Source organism: Balaenoptera musculus, chromosome 20 (genome assembly GCF_009873245.2).
Source record: "Balaenoptera musculus isolate JJ_BM4_2016_0621 chromosome 20, mBalMus1.pri.v3, whole genome shotgun sequence".
Lineage (NCBI taxonomy): Eukaryota > Metazoa > Chordata > Mammalia > Artiodactyla > Balaenopteridae > Balaenoptera > Balaenoptera musculus.
In genome coordinates, this window is record NC_045804.1 from 37,339,582 (window position 1) to 37,356,971 (window position 17,390).

General features: G+C 50.9%; 2 protein-coding genes and 1 non-coding gene across 17 annotated transcripts in view; 2 read left to right on the forward strand and 1 right to left on the reverse strand.

Moving 5' to 3' along the window:
* The window catches only part of ZNHIT3 (zinc finger HIT-type containing 3), a 43,842-nt gene extending 33,871 nt beyond the window's left edge, over positions 1-9,971 (forward strand). For 5 of the 8 annotated variants that reach the window (XM_036836391.1, XM_036836396.1, XM_036836397.1 and 2 more), the window contains 5 exons: positions 872-1,100; positions 1,192-1,223; positions 6,456-6,545; positions 7,532-7,612; positions 9,463-9,965. In XM_036836391.1, coding sequence (XP_036692286.1) covers positions 1,015-1,100; positions 1,192-1,223; positions 6,456-6,545; positions 7,532-7,612; positions 9,463-9,644 — 471 coding nt within the window. In that variant the 5' untranslated portion in view covers positions 872-1,014 and the 3' untranslated portion in view covers positions 9,645-9,965. Of the gene's footprint in view, positions 1-293; positions 311-871; positions 1,101-1,191; positions 1,224-6,455; positions 6,546-7,531; positions 7,613-9,462 lie in introns of those variants that run through there. The other 3 variants (XM_036836394.1, XM_036836398.1, XM_036836399.1) reach the window with 3 other exon arrangements.
* Positions 9,972-10,108: 137 nt separating this feature from the next.
* MYO19 (myosin XIX) overlaps positions 10,109-17,390 on the reverse strand; it is a 35,041-nt gene continuing 27,759 nt past the window's right edge. For 4 of the 8 annotated variants that reach the window (XM_036836381.1, XM_036836380.1, XM_036836383.1 and 1 more), the window contains 5 exons: positions 15,975-16,078; positions 14,047-14,195; positions 13,795-13,924; positions 13,100-13,185; positions 10,857-11,858 (listed from right to left, as the gene is read on the reverse strand). In XM_036836381.1, the coding sequence (XP_036692276.1) occupies positions 11,424-11,858; positions 13,100-13,185; positions 13,795-13,924; positions 14,047-14,195; positions 15,975-16,078 (904 nt within the window). In that variant the 3' untranslated portion in view covers positions 10,857-11,423. Of the gene's footprint in view, positions 10,601-10,856; positions 11,859-13,099; positions 13,186-13,794; positions 13,925-14,046; positions 14,196-14,716; positions 14,821-15,974; positions 16,079-17,390 lie in introns of those variants that run through there. The other 4 variants (XM_036836382.1, XM_036836379.1, XM_036836384.1 and 1 more) reach the window with 3 other exon arrangements.
* Positions 12,043-12,172, forward strand: LOC118887592. Its single transcript, XR_005018072.1, has one exon. It is a non-coding gene; the product is annotated as a small nucleolar RNA SNORA11 (small nucleolar RNA).

Consider the following 17,390-nt stretch of genomic DNA (forward strand, 5'->3'; position numbering starts at 1 on the left):
GCTTTGGTTGTAGCAGATTCATCCCCAGACTGTGACAGTGGTTCGGGGCTTTTATAATAGTGAGATCCTGAGGGCTGATGGACCAACACAAAGGGGAGGCTCTTGGGGGTGAGGGTGACTTATGGCCCTAAGAGGGCACCCCACACGTGTGGGCTGGGAACCCTGGTTAGGCTGGACAATGCTCAGGGCTTTGAGGAGGAGCAGGGCTCCCAATAAAATGTGACTTTGTCTATTCCTAAAGCCTGAGGTGGCATTCAAGGCCCATCACAGTTCACGTCTCTGGACCAGGATCCCCACCTTTGGGCCAGAGGTAACTCATCTGTTCCCTGGCTAATCAATCCCACCCAGGAATTCTCCCTCCTGCCTTCACTCTAAGCCTTAAGGTCCCAGAGACCGTGCCTGCTAATCCCTGGGTGTCCCCAGCCCAGCGTCTGGGCAGTGCGAGGCTCACAGTTGGAGCTCAATAAACATCTAACAGCGGCCAAGCCTCATCTTCCTTTCCTGTGCGAAAGATGGCTGGGAAGGGCACATGTGTGTCATGTGATTTAACTGCCAGTGTGTGGACTTCTCATTTGCTAAAAAAAGCAAATGAGATGTGCGGGGAGAACCCAATGCCCGTGCAAGACTGAGAAAGTCCAAGCCAGAAGGTAAAGGACATTTAATCCCACGTATTCTTTTTACATACATACAGAGCAACAGAGCTGGAGAGTGACAGTGACTTGCTGCAAGTCACAGGGCCGCGTAGGGACAGAGACAGGGCTACATAACAAGTTCTTCGACGCCGTGACCTAATCAGAGAGAACCTCTGATGGGGGTACTGGTTGCGCATCGAGTGCATCGACTTTCTACTTCTCAGGCCTGAAACAATGAGCTGGATCAATCCATTGCTTTGGACTGCCAATAAGTGCTGCGCGCTGATTGGTCCTGGTTAAGGAAACGGAAGAAGAGGCGTGCACGTGGGACCTGCGGCGAGAGGTCTGAGCGCTAGGGAGGGAGCGCGTCCCGGGAGAGACCATGGCGTCGCTCAATTGCAGCACCGCTGTCTGCGTTATCTGTTTGGAGAAACCCAAATACCGCTGCCCCGCCTGCCGCGTGCCCTAGTGAGTACCGGGGGTTGTGGGGAGCGGACGGGTGGCGAGAGGGTCCGCGCGACCTTCGGTGCTGACGCGGCCTGTGGCTTTGTTTTTACAGCTGCTCGTTGACCTGCTTCCGGGAGCACAAAGGTAAGGCCCCCTCCTCGTGCACGGCAGCCCCCACGTCCCTCCGCCGTCCCTTGCTCCCTCCCGCCTTGCAACGCCTGATCCTGCGGGAGCTCCCCCTCCCGGGCGCGGTGGGGGCGGATACCTCTACCTGCGAATGTCTCTCCACATTTTGGACAATCAAAATCCTTTCTTCTGCCCTGCTTTTCCTTCTACGTACCATTCTCTCTCTCTCTCTCTTTCTTTTTTTTTTTTTTTGCATGTGCTGCGTGGTATGTGGGATCCTAGTTCCCTGACCAGGGATGGAACCCCTGTCCACTGCATTGGAAGCGCAAAGTCAACCACTGAACCGCCAGGGAAGTCCCCTAACCTCTTTTTCTTCTTTAAAGATAGTCGACCAGTTTTGCCGCAGAAGTCTCCCCTAGCTGTTCCTTCCTCTTAGTGTTCTGACGCAGCTCCGCATCATTTGTTGCGCTGGCTGAGGTTAACGACGTTTTCTTTCTTTTAAATAATATATTGATGAAAACGTGGAGGTAGACCAGTTTACAGTAAGGAGCAAGGTCTTTGTCAAGTCTACACTTTTTAAGTCTCTTCAATCCGCGCCTCTTCTTAGTCCTTAGGGACTCTTTCCCACGACCTCTCAGTGACTGTTCGGTTAAAGTTCCTCATTGGTGGTTTGCCTCTAGTTTCATCCCCTCCAGTCTCTGATTCACAGCTGTGTGTTTCAAGCACCACCCTCTCCGCCTCCCCCCCCCCCCGCTTTTTTTTCTTAACCCTAATGTCTCTGGAGCATTTTCAAAAGAAACCTTTCAGCTCAAGATAGACAGGAAAGAAGTAGAAATGCTTTGCTGAAACAGGGTTGGGGAGCTGGGTGTGGAACGCTTCCCTCTGGTCCTGCAGCCCTGTGAGACCTTACCAAGACCCCCTAGGGCAATCTGGAGCTCTTAACTATGAGACCTGGCAGCTGCCTGGGTAGTTTTTCTGAAATACAGATTTGAGTAATTCACTCCCTTGGTGAACACTCCAGTCTCTCTGGCAGTAGTTTTTTTTTTTTAAAGTGAAGTATAGTTGATTTACAATGTTTCAGGTGTACAGCAAAGTGATTCAGTGATATATATATATATATATTCCTTTTTCATTTTTTTTCCATTATAAGTTATTACAAGATAATGAGTATAGTTCCCTATGCTATACAGTAGGTCTATATTGTTTATTTTATATATGTGTTTCTGTTAATCCCAAATTCCTAATTTATTCCTCCCCCACCCCTTCCCCTTTGGTAACCATAAATTTGTTTTCTATGTCAGTCTGTTTCTGTTTTGTAAGTAAATTCACTTGTATCATTTTTTTTAGATTCCACATATAAGAGGTTTCATGATATTTGTCTTTCTCTGACCTACTTCACTCAGTACGATAATCTCTCGGTCCATCCATGTTGCTGCAAATGGCATTATTTCATTCTTTTTTTATTGGCTGAGTAGTATTCCATTGTGTATATATACCTCATATTCTTTATCCATTCATCTGTCTGTGGATATTTAGGTTGCTTCCATGTCTTGGCTATTGTAAATAGTGCTGCTGTGAACATTGGGGTGTATGTATCTTTTTGAATTAAGAGTTTTCTCTGGATATATGTCCAGGAGTGGGATTACTGGATCATATGGCAACTCTATTTTTAGTGTTTTAAGGAACCTCCATACTGTTCACCATAGTGGTTGTGCCAGTTTACATTCCCACCAACAGTGGTAGGAGGGTTCCCTTTTCTCCACACCATCTCCAGCATTTATTATTTGTAGACTTTTTTTTTTTTTTGGCTTACTGAATTATTTATTACAAGGCAAACACCACCCAGATGAAGAAAATAGAACTTTGCCATCCACTCCGGGAACCCCTCCACATGACCTGTCCCGATCCAGTGCCCTCGCTTCCTATAAATAACCACTCTCCTGGGACTTCCCTGGCGGTCCAGTAGTTAAGACTTCGCCTTCCAATGCAGGGGGTGCAGGTTCAATCCCTGGTCGGGGAGCTAAGATCCCACATGCCTAGGGGCCAAAAAACCAAAACATAAAACAGAAGCAATATTGTAACATATTCAATAAAGACTTTAAAAAACGGTTCACATCAGAAAAATAAAATCTTTTTTATAATATTTTTTTTTTTTTAACTTTTTTGGGTTTTATTTATTTATTTATTTATTTATGGCTGTGTTGGGTCTTCGTTTCTGTGCGAGGGCTTTCTCTAGTTGCGGCAAGCGGGGGCCGCTCTTCATCGCGGTGCGCGGGCCTCTCACTATCGCGGCCTCTCTTGTTGCGGAGCACAGGCTCCAGATGCGCAGGCTCAGTAATTGTGGCTCACGGGCCTAGTTGCTCCGCGGCATGTGGGATCTTCCCAGACCAGGGCTCGAACCCGTGTCCCCTGCATTGGCAGGCAGATTCTCAACCACTGCGCCACCAGGGAAGCCCCAATAAAATCTTTTTAAAAAAAAAAAAAAAAAAAAAAAAAGTAACCACTGTCCTGACTTTTATAGTAATCACTTCTTTGCTTTTTAAATTTTATTATGTAAATACGTGTCCTGAAAGCATATCATTTAGTCTTGCCCATTAAAAAAAGGTGATATTTCTTTCTTTTTTTGTTGTTGTTTTTGGGCCATGCTGCTCAGCTTGCAGGATCTCAGTTCCCTGAGATCCAGGGATCGGGATTGAACCCTGGCCCCAGCAGTGAAAGTGCCGAGTCCTAACCACTGGACCACCAGGGAATTCCCCCAAAATGTGATATTTCTTCTTTTTTTAAAAAATTTATTTATTTTATTTATTTATTTTTCGCTGCATTGGGTCTTCGTTGCTGCGCGTGGGCTTTCTCTAGCTGCGGAGAGTGTGGACTACTCTTAGTTGCAGTGCGCGGGCTTCTCATTGAGGTGGCTTCTCTTGTTGCGGAGCACGGGCTCTAGGCGCGCAGGCTTCAGTAGTTGCAGCACGTGGGCTCAGTAGTTGTGGCACACTGGCTGTAGAGCGCACGCTTAGTAGTTGTGGAGCACGGGCTTAGTTGCTCCGTGGCACGTGGGATCCTCCTGGACCACGGCTTGAACCCATGTCCCGTACATTGGCAGGCAGATTCTTAACCACTGCGCCACCAGGGAAGCCCGATATTTCTTTTAAGTCTCTTTTAATCTGTAAATTCCTCCTCCATCCTTTTTTTTTTGTTTTTTTTTTCTTAACAATTTCTCTGTTGAAGAATTCAAGCCATTTGACTTGTACAGTTCCCCACAGTCTGGGCTTTGCTGATTGCAAGCTCATGGTGCAGTTAGGCATACTCCTCAGTCCTCTATTTCTTACAAATTGACAGATCAGAGACTGGATCAGAGCTCAGGGTCAGTCTCTCCGGCAAAACTACAGGTGGTCTTAGGCATGACTATAGAAGGTGCATAATGTCTGGTGGTCTTTATCTTTTTTTTTTATTGAAGTATAGTTGACTTACAATGTGTTAACTTCTGCTGTACAGCAAAGTGATTCAGTTATACACATATATATGTATATATAAAATCCTTTATTCTTTTCCATTATGGTTTATCACAGGATATTGAATATAATTCTCTGTGCTATGCAGTAGGACCTTGTTGTTTATCCGTTCTATATATAAAAGCTTACATCTGCTAAGCTGTAACCTCCCACTCCATCCCTCCCCCAACCCCCTCCTCCTTGGCAACCGCAAGTCTGTTCTCTGTGTCTGTGAGTCTGTTTCTGTTTTGCAGATAGGTTCATTTGTGCCATATTTTAGATTCCACATATAAGTGGTATCATATGGTATTTGTCTTTCTGACTTACTTCACTTAGTATGATAATCTCTGGTTGCATCCATGTTGCTGCAAATGGCATAATTTCATTCTTTTTAATGGCTGAGTAGTATTCCGTTGTGTATATATACCACATCTTCTTTATTCATTCATCTGTCGATGGACATTTAGGTTGTTTCCATGTCTTGGTTATTGTGAATAGTGCTGCTGTGAACATAGGGGTGCGTGTATCTTTTTGAATTATAGTTTTCTCTGGATATATGCCCAGGAGTGGGATTGCTGGATCATATGGTAATTCTATTTTTAGTTTTCTGAGGAACCTCCATAGTGTTTTCCATAGTGACTGCACCAACTTACATTCCTACCAACAGTGTAGAAGGATTCCCTTTTCTCCACACCCTCTACAGCATTTGTTATTTGTAGACTTTTTGATGATAGCCATTCTGACCAGTGAGAGGTGATACTTTGTTGTGGTTTTGATTTGCATTTCTCTAATAATTATCGATGTTGAGCATCTTCTCGTGTGCCTGTTGCCCATCTGTATGTCTTCTTTGGAGCACTGTCTATTTAGGTCTTCTGGCAGTGGTTCTTAACCTGGGTATTGCTCTCCCTAGAGACACGTGGTCACAGTGTTTTTGTTCTCACAGTAGCGGAGGCGATGGTGGTACTTCTGGTAACTGGTGTTGACTCACAAAAACAGCCTGGGGTGTGTGAGGTTATCCCACACCATTAAAGATCTCTCCAACCTGAATACAGTAGCGCCCTCTCTGAGAGACACTGGTCTGGGGAAGACAGACAGACCTGTGTGTGGCATTCTTTTGCTCGGCTTCCTCCTCTTGTGCCCCGGCCACATGCCCGGCCTGCCCCGCCCATCAGCTGCCAGTTGCTCATCACCATCTCCTTGCATCTGCCTACTCTTTCAAGAGTCCGGTCCAGCCATGGACCTTTCCCTCTGCCCCACATGCTCTTTCCACCTGGCAGCACCTTCCCCTCTCATCTCCCCGCCCTCTCAGGTGACTCGGATCAGACTCTCCTTATCTTGTCCATATCTCTGTCATCTGTGCGACTAAACCCCTCCGAGGGCCTGATGGCTTTCATCTGTGTGTTCCCAGCGGCATGTGGTACATGCAAATTTGGTTTCGGAAACTGCTGAGAACACAGTTTGATGCTGATTGAAGTCATTGTGCTACTGAATCGTGGTGAAAGCCCTGTGCGATTCGGCCAGGCAGGGAGGTTGGAGACAGGCCCTAGGGGGTGCACGAGGCCTGCTTCCTCAGCCCTTCTGCCGGGCTCAGGCTTTTACTGGCCCTTGATTGGATCTCTCACTTCCTCTCCTTCATCCCCACCCCCACTACGTCCCTTACCCCATACATATGCTTCCCCCTAGAGGCTGGCTTGGTGGTGGCATGTGCGGCCTTGTCACTCAAGTGGAGGCGATGTGCACCTGAGATTTGTGTCTTTTTCAGAGCAGTGCAACCCTGAAACTCGTCCCGTCGAGAAAGAAATAAGATCGCATCTTACTGCAAAAACTAAAAAGCCTGTGGAAAACACAGGTGGGTTGGTTGACTCCAAACAAACAAACCTAGAGAAGGGTTTCAAATAGAATATGCTGAAAGGAGAGAGGAGAGGAGACTGGGCTGGGGCCAGGAGTCAAGTTCATTAGGGAGCAGCAGCTTCCTCAGCCCTGAGCACTGGGGCTGGGGGCACACGTCATCGTGGGTGATGTTACAGAGCAGCCTGACGGTTCAGGAGAAGAAAGGTGGGCGCAGGAGGCAGAGGAGGAGAAAGTCCATCGCCATGGTTTGGGGGTGAGTGGTGGACACTGCTGGCGGGAGCCTCCTCCAGTCATGGCTTCGGGTCCCCCTCCCTGCGCCTGGCTGGGGCTGTAGGTTCACCTGAGCTGGGCCTAGGCGGGGTGCTGCCTTTGGTCTCGCTGCCGCTGGGGCCCTCACGGCTCACAGCGGGAGTGGGCTGTCATCCTCTCCATCCATCTAGCCTTTCTTTAATGCCTCCTGCGGGTGATGCACCATGCCAGGCTCTGGAAGCAGCCCCTCCCAGCGCCACCAAAGAGGCATTGAACATTCACAGCCAGGGGATGGCCCATTTCTGCCCTTTGAGAAACTGTTGTTGGGTTCAGAAATTTCTGCCCATGCTGAAAACACAGGGGAATCATGTCAGTGGGTTTTTACAGAGCACCTAATCTTTTGGCCATGACAGGGCTGGAGCCGCCATGGTGAGGGGAGATGGGGTGGCAAGAACTGGAAAATAAGGCCCTAAAGCCCACAGACCACAGGGAAACACAGAGTAAGCGTGTGAACACTAGGATGCATTTGTTAGTCACCAGTTCTTTGCTTTCCTAAAAGGAGTGTTGGTTTAGTCACAAATTCCAGAGAAGAGGTTACTTTTCTCTGTACCCACTTGCATATCTCTGTTCCTGTCACGTGTGTGCACGTATATTTTTTATCCATTGGAGGAGTTATTAAAACCTGGCACCTAGGTTTCCTTTTCAGTCATAAGCAGTTGATTGTGTTATATTTCTCAGATGATGATGACTCTGTAGCTGATTTTCTCAGTAGTGATGAGGAAGAGGACAGAGTTTCTTTGCAGAATTTAAAGAATTTAGGTAAGTCTGTGCTGTGCTTGTTTACTTCTTTGTCAACCATTGAGATACACTGGATTGTACAGAATGATTTTTTAAAATAAATTTATTCATTTATTTTTGGTTGCATTGGGTCTTCGTTGCTGCGTGCAGGCTTTCTCTAGTTGTGGCGAGCGGGGGCTACTCTTCGTTGTGGTGCGCGGGCTTCTCATTGCGGTGGCTTCTCTTGTTGCTGAGCACGGGCTCTAGGCGTGCGGGCTTCAGCAGTTGTGGCACGCGGGCTCAGTAGTTGTGGCTCCCAGGTTCTAGAGCACAGGCTCAGTAGTTATGGCGCATGGGCTTAGTTGCTCCGCGGCATGTGGGATCTTCCCAGACCAGGGCTGAAACCCCTGTCCCCTGCATTATCAGGTGGATTCTTAACCACTGCGCCACCAGGGAAGTCCAGAATGTGATTTTGTAAAGCTATTAAACGCTTTAGTATGGCAGGCAGAGCCCTTCCTCCAGCCATGTGATTCTGTAGGCACACAGGGCTTCTACACCTCCCAGCCTGCCTATAAGGCCTTCCTCTGGCCTGGAATCCTACTGACTTTGGGGGTTGGCAAAAATTCTGCTCCTCTTTTTTTTTTTTTTTTAAATAAATTTATTTATTTATTTATTTTTGGCTGCATTGGGTCTTCGTTGCTGTGCGCGGGCTTTCTCTAGTTGCGGCGAGCAGGGGCTACTCTTTGTTGCAGTGCATGGGCTTCTCTTGTTGGGAGCATGGACTCTAGGCGTGCGGGCTTCGGTAGTTGCAGCATGCGGGCTCAGTAGTTGTGGCTCACGGGCTCTAGAGCACAGGCTCAGTATTTGTGGTGCACGAGCTTAGTTGCTCTGCGGCCTGTGGGATCTTCCCGGACCAGGGCTCGAACCCGTGTCCCCTGCATTGGCAGCCGGATTCTCTACCACTGCACCACCAGGGAAGCCCAATTCTGCTCCTCTTTCAAGGCTTGGTTCAAATTTCCTTTCCTCAGCTAAACTTTTCTTGACCTTTTGTCTTACTCTCAGAATTAGGTACATTTTCAGCTTCCCATGGTGCCCTGTAATAGACCACCCCCCCACGTTTTGTGGTAGTTTGTCTCTCTCACACCAATCAGGGGCCTCCGTTTATTCGCGTTCCCAGTGCTCGCTTTACAGTCCAGTCATTCATGCAGACTGGGTCATCCCAGGATTTGATTTTTCAGAGGGACGCAGTGTTAATAATGCCCAGCATTTTTGTAGGACTGCATTTCTGTTATGTGTATAATTAACTGGCCAGTGTAATTCCTAAAAGTGGTGTTATTTTCATTTTCCCCATTTCACAGAGGTGGTGCTTTGTACCCAGTCCCATGGGAGTGATTAGTTAGACTGAGGTAGGAGCTGAGCTGGGTATAGGTGTGAATGATTTTGTAAACTGTAAAGCACCATCCACGTTAGTGTCAGTTCACTGCTATTCATCCTGCTTTATGCTGGATCAAGTGCAGACTTAAACATCATTCAGAGATTTGGTGTAACTGTCCTTGTCACTGAGGACCTTAATGCTTATAGAGAGAAAACATGCCAACATGCTGCTATTCTTTGTATTTGTGCTGGTAAAATAATGCCATTTCAGCCAAGAAAAAATTAAGTTAAAATATTTACAGAGATATAAAGAATAAGAATCTGATAGCATTTAACTTGGAAATCATCTGATACGCTCATCTCACCTTATGTGAAGTGCTGGGTTAATTTGTGGGTTTAAAGGGTAAGGGGATGCCACATCCTTGGTATTTATTACATTTGAAACATTTGGCTTTCAGCTATCTCTGCCTATTCCCACTTGAACTCGGCTTGGCTCTCTTTCCCTGTTCATTTTTAAGGGGAGTCTGCAGCGCTGAGAAGCTTACTGCTCAGTCCACACCTTAGACAGTTGATGGTCAACCTCGATCAGGCAGACGACAAGGCAAAGCTCATGCGAGCCTGCATGCAGGAGCCTTTGTTTTTGGAGTTTGCTGACTGCTGTTTAAGGATCGTGGAACCATCCCCGAACGAGGATTCTTAAGGTGGATTATTGTGCTGCCTGCTGCTCCCAGGAGGCCAGCTGGCGTGGGGCCCTAAGCAGGGGCGGCGCTTTCCAGGACGTTGAGCGGCTGACGTCGGGTAGGTCCTGCACATCCTTACGTCCATTGCCGCAGGCTGGGGCGCAGGTGGACGGAGGTACTCCAGGTGGCAAACCCTTTATGGAGAGAGAACTTGACATTCAGATGGTTGCTTTTAAATGTTCTATTTTCGGTACAATTAAGACATAAATGATACGGCTTTCACACCCATTTGAGTTAAAACTTGCTCAGTGTTTCAAAATAAAATTAAAGTGTGGTGGTTCTGTGGTGCATTGCATTGCTCAAATTCTTGATTTATAATCTAGTTGCTTGAAATTACATTAAATGACAAATATTTAAATAGTAAGGCTTTGTTCCTTTTAAAGGAACTAAAGGCAAAATTTCTGCCAGCCAAAATTTTAGAGCTCATTTCAAGCTGACTTTGCCTGTGGGGTTGGAGGAGCGGGGTGCCTGCTGTCCAGGACCACCGAGTGGGGTCTGTGAAGGCCCTGAAGTTTCTTAATCCAGGTTTGGTAGCTACCAGCCCTGACACCCATCAGGGCTGGAGGCGTAGATCGGTGTCCTGGGCCACTGGTGCAGCTGCCGCCCCGGCCTGGCCTGCAGGCTGGAGCCGTGGCTCCCCGACGTGTGCTCCGAGTCGCTGTGGGAGTTGTTTGGCAGCTGTGTGTTGATTAGATGTCTTTGGCAAGGCAGCTGGCAGGAAGAGGCCTTGGAGAAACAAAGGCACCAGGGAGGGCCCGGCCAGGTGAGGATGGAACGTGAGGAGAGATCACACGTGGCCCAGCCTGTGTCTTTCCAGCAGGATCTGATTAAAGCCAGTAACAGTGTCGGGCGAAGGTTCAGGGCAGATGTCAGCATAGCGCAGTGGAGACTTCCTGCAGTGAAACTTTATCGAACCCTGGGGAAAGAGATGCAGCTTAACCCCAGCTCCCAGGAGTGCCAGGGCCAAAGGTACCTCACGGAGTGAACGCTAGAAATGCAGGGAGGCGGGGACATGTAAGTAAGTACCCAAGTGAGAGTCACAGCAGTAGCAGGATTGAGTTAGTCAATGTTGTTTTCTCCTTATTCTAAAACAGTGGCAAAGTCCGAAACGGTATTAAAATATAAAATTTCACATCCATTCAATGCAAGACAGATGAGGAAACACTAGGAGGGAGCTCCCCCCTACTAGGAGGAAGGCCTGTCACATTCTTATGCCTGCTTAAAGCTGGAAGATCAAAGAACTGCACTTCTGTTTACACTCTGGCTGGCCTGTGTGTTGTCATGGAGATTTTATCTAGATTATGTCCTATAGGAACTCCTCTGGCAGGAAATTCAGTGTTTCCTTCCTTCTGCCTTGTCAGTGTCACCTAATCCTTGTAAAAGGTCGGTATCAGCCCTTTTCTGTGCTGGCTGGCTCTTTCCCTGGCTGCTCGTAATATAAATTCTTGCAGCACTGACTCACGTGCTTGTCATTTCCTCGGCTGGAATAGGGTAAACCAAAGACTACAACTTGGGGAGAACATGGTGCCAAATCCAGCGCCATTGGAGGGAAGAAAGCTGCTGTCATCACGACCACAATTTTTTGGAAGTTGGGCTAATTTAAAGGCGATTCAGAGGAGACGCTAGAACACTTAGAGGCAGCTTTTAAAAAGTGAAAGGGCTCTGGAAAACTCGTAAGGATGCAAACAATCCACCAGCGGCCGCTTGGGACGCGCAGGCTTCTGGTTTCCCCAGCAGGGTCACGAGGCTCTTCTCACAGCCCCAGTCCTGCTCCTGCTGTGACCCCTGGGCTCTGCCCCCTGCCCTCCACGGTGGGGCGTGAGGGATCTGGAGCCATCCTGGCAGGACGGCCAGCCCGTCACACGGCTCACCTGAGGCAGCGCTCGGATGGACGTGACTCCAGCTTGTTCTTGTGCTGTCTGGACAGTGTAGCTGCTGAGGCTGCCCACGGGGAGTGGGAGGCAGGCGAAGACCACCAGCTTCCTCCGGAAGCCGCAAGCACCCACAGCGGCGTTGGCCAGGACCAGTCCCAGGGGCCAGAAGCGGGTTACTGCCCCCAGGAGCCTGGTCTGTGCCTGGGGCAGTGGAAAGGAGCTCGGGGAACAGGTGACTTGAGACGAGTGTTGTTCTTCCACACCATCCAGTTCTTCAGAAGCGAGGAAGGCCATTCTGATCTTAAAAAGAGAACACCACTTTATAGCTTTCTCTTAATGCAAAACAGAAACCAAGTGTCTGTCTAATAATTCAGCTTAACAAGGTGAACCGAAGGGCACCTGGTTTGATGTGGCACAACTTTATACCCAAGGCAGCTGTGCTGAGGCCTTACATACGCTGCTTTAAAAAAAATAACAGCCTTTGGGGGTGTGCTCAGAGCAGGGGGTCTGAAGAAATGGCTTGTCTGTTTACAACACACCCGACAGGAATCAGGGTTCATTGTGACAAGGGGCACAAAACTTGTGGCCTTCCTATGAACATATACCCAACACGTGTCCCCCGTTCACCTCCACGTGGCTGCTGGGCAGGACCAGTGGGACGGGGCTCAGTACTGGAAGGAAAGCTACAGTATTTAGTGGGGGTGTTTGCCACCTGGAGCCTGTCCGGTCCACGTGTGGCTGGGCCATGAGTGGTGTTACAGGCATAAAGGCTTTGAACCCCTCTCTTCAAGGAAAAAAGAAAAATAGATTCCGTCTATATGCCATTCTGGAAAAGGCAAAACAACAATGGAGACAATAAAAAGATCAGTGGTTGCCAGGAGTTTGGGGGGGAGGGGAGATGAATACATAGAATACAGAAGTTTTATGAGCCGTGAAAATACTTTGTATGACATTATAATGATTTTATGTCGTCATACTTTTGTCCAAACCCATAGAACGTGCAACACTATTCACTTCATAAAGCGAACCCTAAGATGAACTAGGGACTTTGGTGATTATGATGTGTCAGTGCAGTTCAGCCTTAGTTAAAAAAAAAAAGGCTTAAAAAGAATTAACACTCAGGGTAGACGTTATTGGCAAAACCTTTGTTTCACTTTTATATATGTATACACATTATATATGTGTGTGTGTGTTGGACTGTGATGTAAAATGTGCTTTTTAGAATAAAAAAGTTTGCAGGTTACTGTAGTTATACTGGCAAATAAAAGCACAAATTAATCTAAAAAGAAAATAATAGCCTTATTGAGATCTAATTGAAATACCATGAGATTCATGCTTTTAAAGCGTACAGTTCCATGGTTTTTAGCATATTCCCAGAGTTGTTTGTGCCACTCTACCGTGTCATAGCCGTCCTGCAGTGTAGGCGGTGTCGTGTCCACTTCATTCATGAGGACACGAGGCCGCCCGCTTTGCAGTGGCGGGGCCAGCACTCCAGCCTGGGTCCATCATGGCCCACCCTGACTTCTCGGGTCAGTACTCACTCTCCACTCCTGCCACGCGCGTTTGATGACCGTGGCAGCTGCGTGCAGCCTCTGGATGTGCTTCCGAGTCAACCAGGAACGAACAGCTGAGGGGTTTGTCCAGAAACAGGAAATAAGAGTAAATGTTCGTCAGAGCTCTCGGTAACCAGGCTGCAGCACCGCCAGAGCAGCTGTCAGATATTTGGGTTTCTAGTATTTTTGTTTTTCAAAATGAGGCTGCTGTGTCATGGTTCATACATTGCTTCCTTAATCAGATCTTCTCAGTTTTTACCCTCTCCTTAATTAAACTCAGCACGCCCGGGAGCGCAGGTTATGATAAGAGTTGTCATAAAGGGAAAAAAAGGTGGCATAAACAGCTGTCTAGGACTGGGAAAGGGGAATTAAAGGCAACTTTGGAGCCTCTACTACCTACAAAGCACCCTTAGTTGTGGTGTGGCCTGGTCTGCACTGAACTGGAGATGCTCTGGGTGAACTGGACAGGGAATTCGAATCCCAGCGCACCACAGGGACATGCAGTTAACCTCTTGAGGCTGGGACACAGTCAGCTTTGGTCTGTGGGGACTCTAGCAGCAGCATTTCGAAAGAAACAGGTATCATGTGGGCTGGATCGTGTGCAGCTGCAGACAGTGGCCGCATCTAGGCCCACCTGCTGGCCAGGAGCAAGGATTGCCGGCCCAGGGCCCCACCTCTCCTACCTGCCTGGATGAGCACGGCGGCCCGCCGCTGCCTCTCCTGCTTGCGGCCCCGGTGTCGCCTCCAGCCACCCTGAATGCAGCGGGCACACTGCTCCAGCACCTGGGCACGCCCGCGTTCCAGAAGCTCCAGCTGGGAGAAGGGGCATCCACTGAGGTCCTCAGCCTCTCCTCCCCCTGCCCTCAGGAGGGCCCAGACCCTGTCCTGCTAAGGACAGCACATGGCTGGCCACTCCTCATCCCAAACCAGCTTACCGTGGAGTCCGTCATGAACACCTTGGTCCTGCCACAGTGCACTGGGGCCGGCGTGGCCTCAGCTGGTGCCCGAGCCAGGGCTGGCAGAGTGTGGAGGATGTCCTGGAGGAGGGCTTGCAGCGTGGCCTGCTCGGAGTGTGGAGACCATTCTGGGGGACAGAGACAGAGGTCCCATCAGTGCTTCATCGTCTGCACACTTCTGTGGCCTTAAGACACTGGTCTGGTCTCCCTAACGTTCCACAGGATTCTTTCCTGCTGTTCTTGCCTCTAACCATTTCTACCTCCTTCCTTTTGGGAGGAGGCCAGGGGTGGCCTCCCAGTGTCCCTCAGGTCCCTGACTGTTCTGAGGAATCTCGAAATCCCACTTGAGGCTGTGCCCTGGACGGGCCTGCAGCCTCCATTCCCGTGGGTCCCTTTGGGCAGGGTGGCAGAGGGCACCGGCTGCCTTGACTCCCACGCGGACTCCCAGGCTGCTTCGCCAGCATCTGCTTCTACGGCCCCAAACATGCTGAGGGCCAAACGGGGCAGCCGGGCCACTCCCTCTGCCCCGAGCCCTCCCGCCACTGACGGGAAAAGGGGGAACAAATCCCAGCCCCGTGGAGGCCCGCCGGGTCCCCCTGCCTGCCCTCCCACACCTGGCAGGGCCGGCTCCTGTAGAAGGAGGATTTACCTGAGGGCTCTGACCACCTTTAGCTGCCCAGTGCCTCTCTGGAGGCTGCCAAAGGAAACGCCGCAGACGAGAAACAGCAGCAAGATCAGCCAGAGGCCAGGGGGCTTTGGGCAAGAGACAGAACAGGAGAGCACACCATGGAGAGAGGGGGAGAGAGGGTGGGGAGAAAGGATGAAAGGAAAGTGACAAAATCGTGCCCAAGAGAGGGAAATACACAGCAGTACTGTGCCTGGGCTCTGCCGGGCCCCTGGGTGTGGGGTGGTGGTGTGTGTGTGTGTCCTGTCCTCGGCCTCTTCTCCCTCTGTGTGTGTGTGTGTGTGTGTGTGTCCTGTCCTCAGCCTCTTCTCCCTCCCTGTGTGTGTGTGTGTCCTGTCCTTGGCCTCTTCTCCCTCCCTGTGTGTGTGTGTGTGTGTGTGTGCGTCCTGTCCTTGGCCTCTTCTCCCTCCACCTGTGCCCAGGCCTTCTCACCGACTCCCACAGCCTCAGTGACGCCACATGCAACAACCCCAGCAGACCAGGCCTTTCCCCTGAGGTGGGAGCTGGCCAGTACCTTGCGGATGTCTCCACTGGCTGGGCAGGGCTCGGCAGCCTCCCCAGACCTCTCTTCCCCACCGGCCGGGCGTGGCTAATTCTCTCCTCTCCTCTCCTTCTACATCGAATCACATGCTTGCCAAGTCTGGCCAATTTCTTCCCAACATTTCCCGGCTGTGCCCACATCTCTAGCTTCCTCCCCTCTGGCCAACCACGGGGCCCCCCACGGTGGCCTCCAGAAAGCATGAGGCTGACGCCACTCGCTTCCTGCCCCGAAGTGCCTCCCATCTGCCTGGAGGAGAAGGTCCAGCTTCTGCGAGTGGGCCTGCCTGTCCCCCAGCCTCACCACCTACTGTTCTCTGCCCTTACGAGCCAGCAACACTGAACAGCCGGGAGCTCCTCGCACACACAGTGCTGTCCCCTGCCTGTGGAATGCCCCTCACCTGGCTAATCCCGTCTAGCCTCAGACACCACCTCCTTCAGGAAGCCTTCCCGATTCATACCCCTCCTAGCACCACCCACAGCATCCTGTTCCTAACTCTGTGTCGCCACGTTCCCCGTTGTTTAATTGTCTTCTTTTAGTCTGTTTCCCCGCACTGAGCCAAGAGCCACGAGGGCAGGGCTGTGTTTTATTCATCTCTGAAGCCCCAGCCCCTCGCCCTGAGATGGCCCAGGTAGGTGCTCGGGAAGCTGGGTGAACAAGTGACTGGCAAATGGGCGCCCTCACCTGAGCGCCCTTCATCTGGAGGTGGGCCATGGGGGCTGGCGGCTGCGCCAGGACAGAGCCTTCTCAGTAACTCATACCGCTCCAGGAAGTTCCGGTGAGAGACCCTGGAAGCCAAAGCAGGCGGAAGGAGAGATGAAGCGACTTTGGCCGTGAGCCAGGAGTCACTGTTTAATCTGCTCAGCCACCAGCGAGGGGCTGCCCTGACTGTGCCCACTGAGCGGATGGCGTTACTAGGGCCCCTTGGCGGGAAGCCAGTGGAGACCACTTTATGCTGGGCCTCCTGCTCCTGCAGCCCTGGTCCTACCCAGACAGAGCCTTGCTCTTTTAGGAGGGGATTTGCAGCCTGCCTCCTCCCAAAGGGGCTCGCCAGCCTCTCCCCAGACACCTGGGTCACTCCTGCCGTGCACAGGGGCTCAGCACGTCTCCCCTCTGACGCCACGGCCTCCTCCACTGCCTCCCGGGGTCTCGGCTCCCCGTCACGGCAGCGCTTCTCTACACAGCGGTACTTCCTCCTCCTGAGTCTGGCTTCTGCCCCCAAAACTGCACCAGCGTGGCCACCAACTCCAGGGGTCAGTGCTCTGACCAGCCTCTAGGCAGCAGGTGCCCAGCTGACCCCTCTCCCTTGTAGAGCTCGCTCGCTCTCAGCCTCCAGGACACCCACGGTCCTGGCTTCCTCCTTCACCCCGACCCCCTCCAAGTTGTTGCTGGTTTCTCGTCATCCACCCTCTAAACGTGAGCGTTCCTCAGGGAATGGCCTCAGACCTCCCTCTCCCCCTGTGATCTCCTTCTTGCTCACGGTGTTAAGAGTCACTGAGGACAGACCCTCACGTGCCCCTCCATTTCAAACCGGACTCTCCCCTCCCCTCTCCCCCAGACCATCCTGTGTCCTGATTCATCCACTTGCCTCGGATGGAAGCCTGGAAGTCGCTTCTGCAGCCTGGAAGTCGACAGCTCCCCTGCCCCGTACCCCACGGTCTACCCATTCACGGTCCCACTTCTACGGCAAGCCACACTCCACTTTTACCCACTTCTCTCTATTTGTCACTGGGCCACCATCCCACCCGTCATACCTGTAACGGCCGCCCGCTCACCTCCTCCCTCCTCTCCTGACCCTGGGGCAGCCTCCGCACAGCAGCCACGGAACAGGAGCGAGCGCGCAGCACGCCCTGCTTACAACGCCCAGCGGCTCCCACGGCTCTCAGGAAGACCGCGGCCTTCACGTGGCCTGGAGCCTCCCCCCTTCCCCCTGTCTGCTGTGTGTGCTCCGGTCACCTTAGCATCTCTCAGGTCCTAACCTGGGAGCTTTGGGGTTGCTGTTCCCTGGGTCTCGAATACTCTCCCCTCCTCCACGTCTTCCCAGGCCGGCCCCTTGGCTTTGCTTCCCTAGGCCTGAGCTGCTCAGAGGGCCCCTCCCTG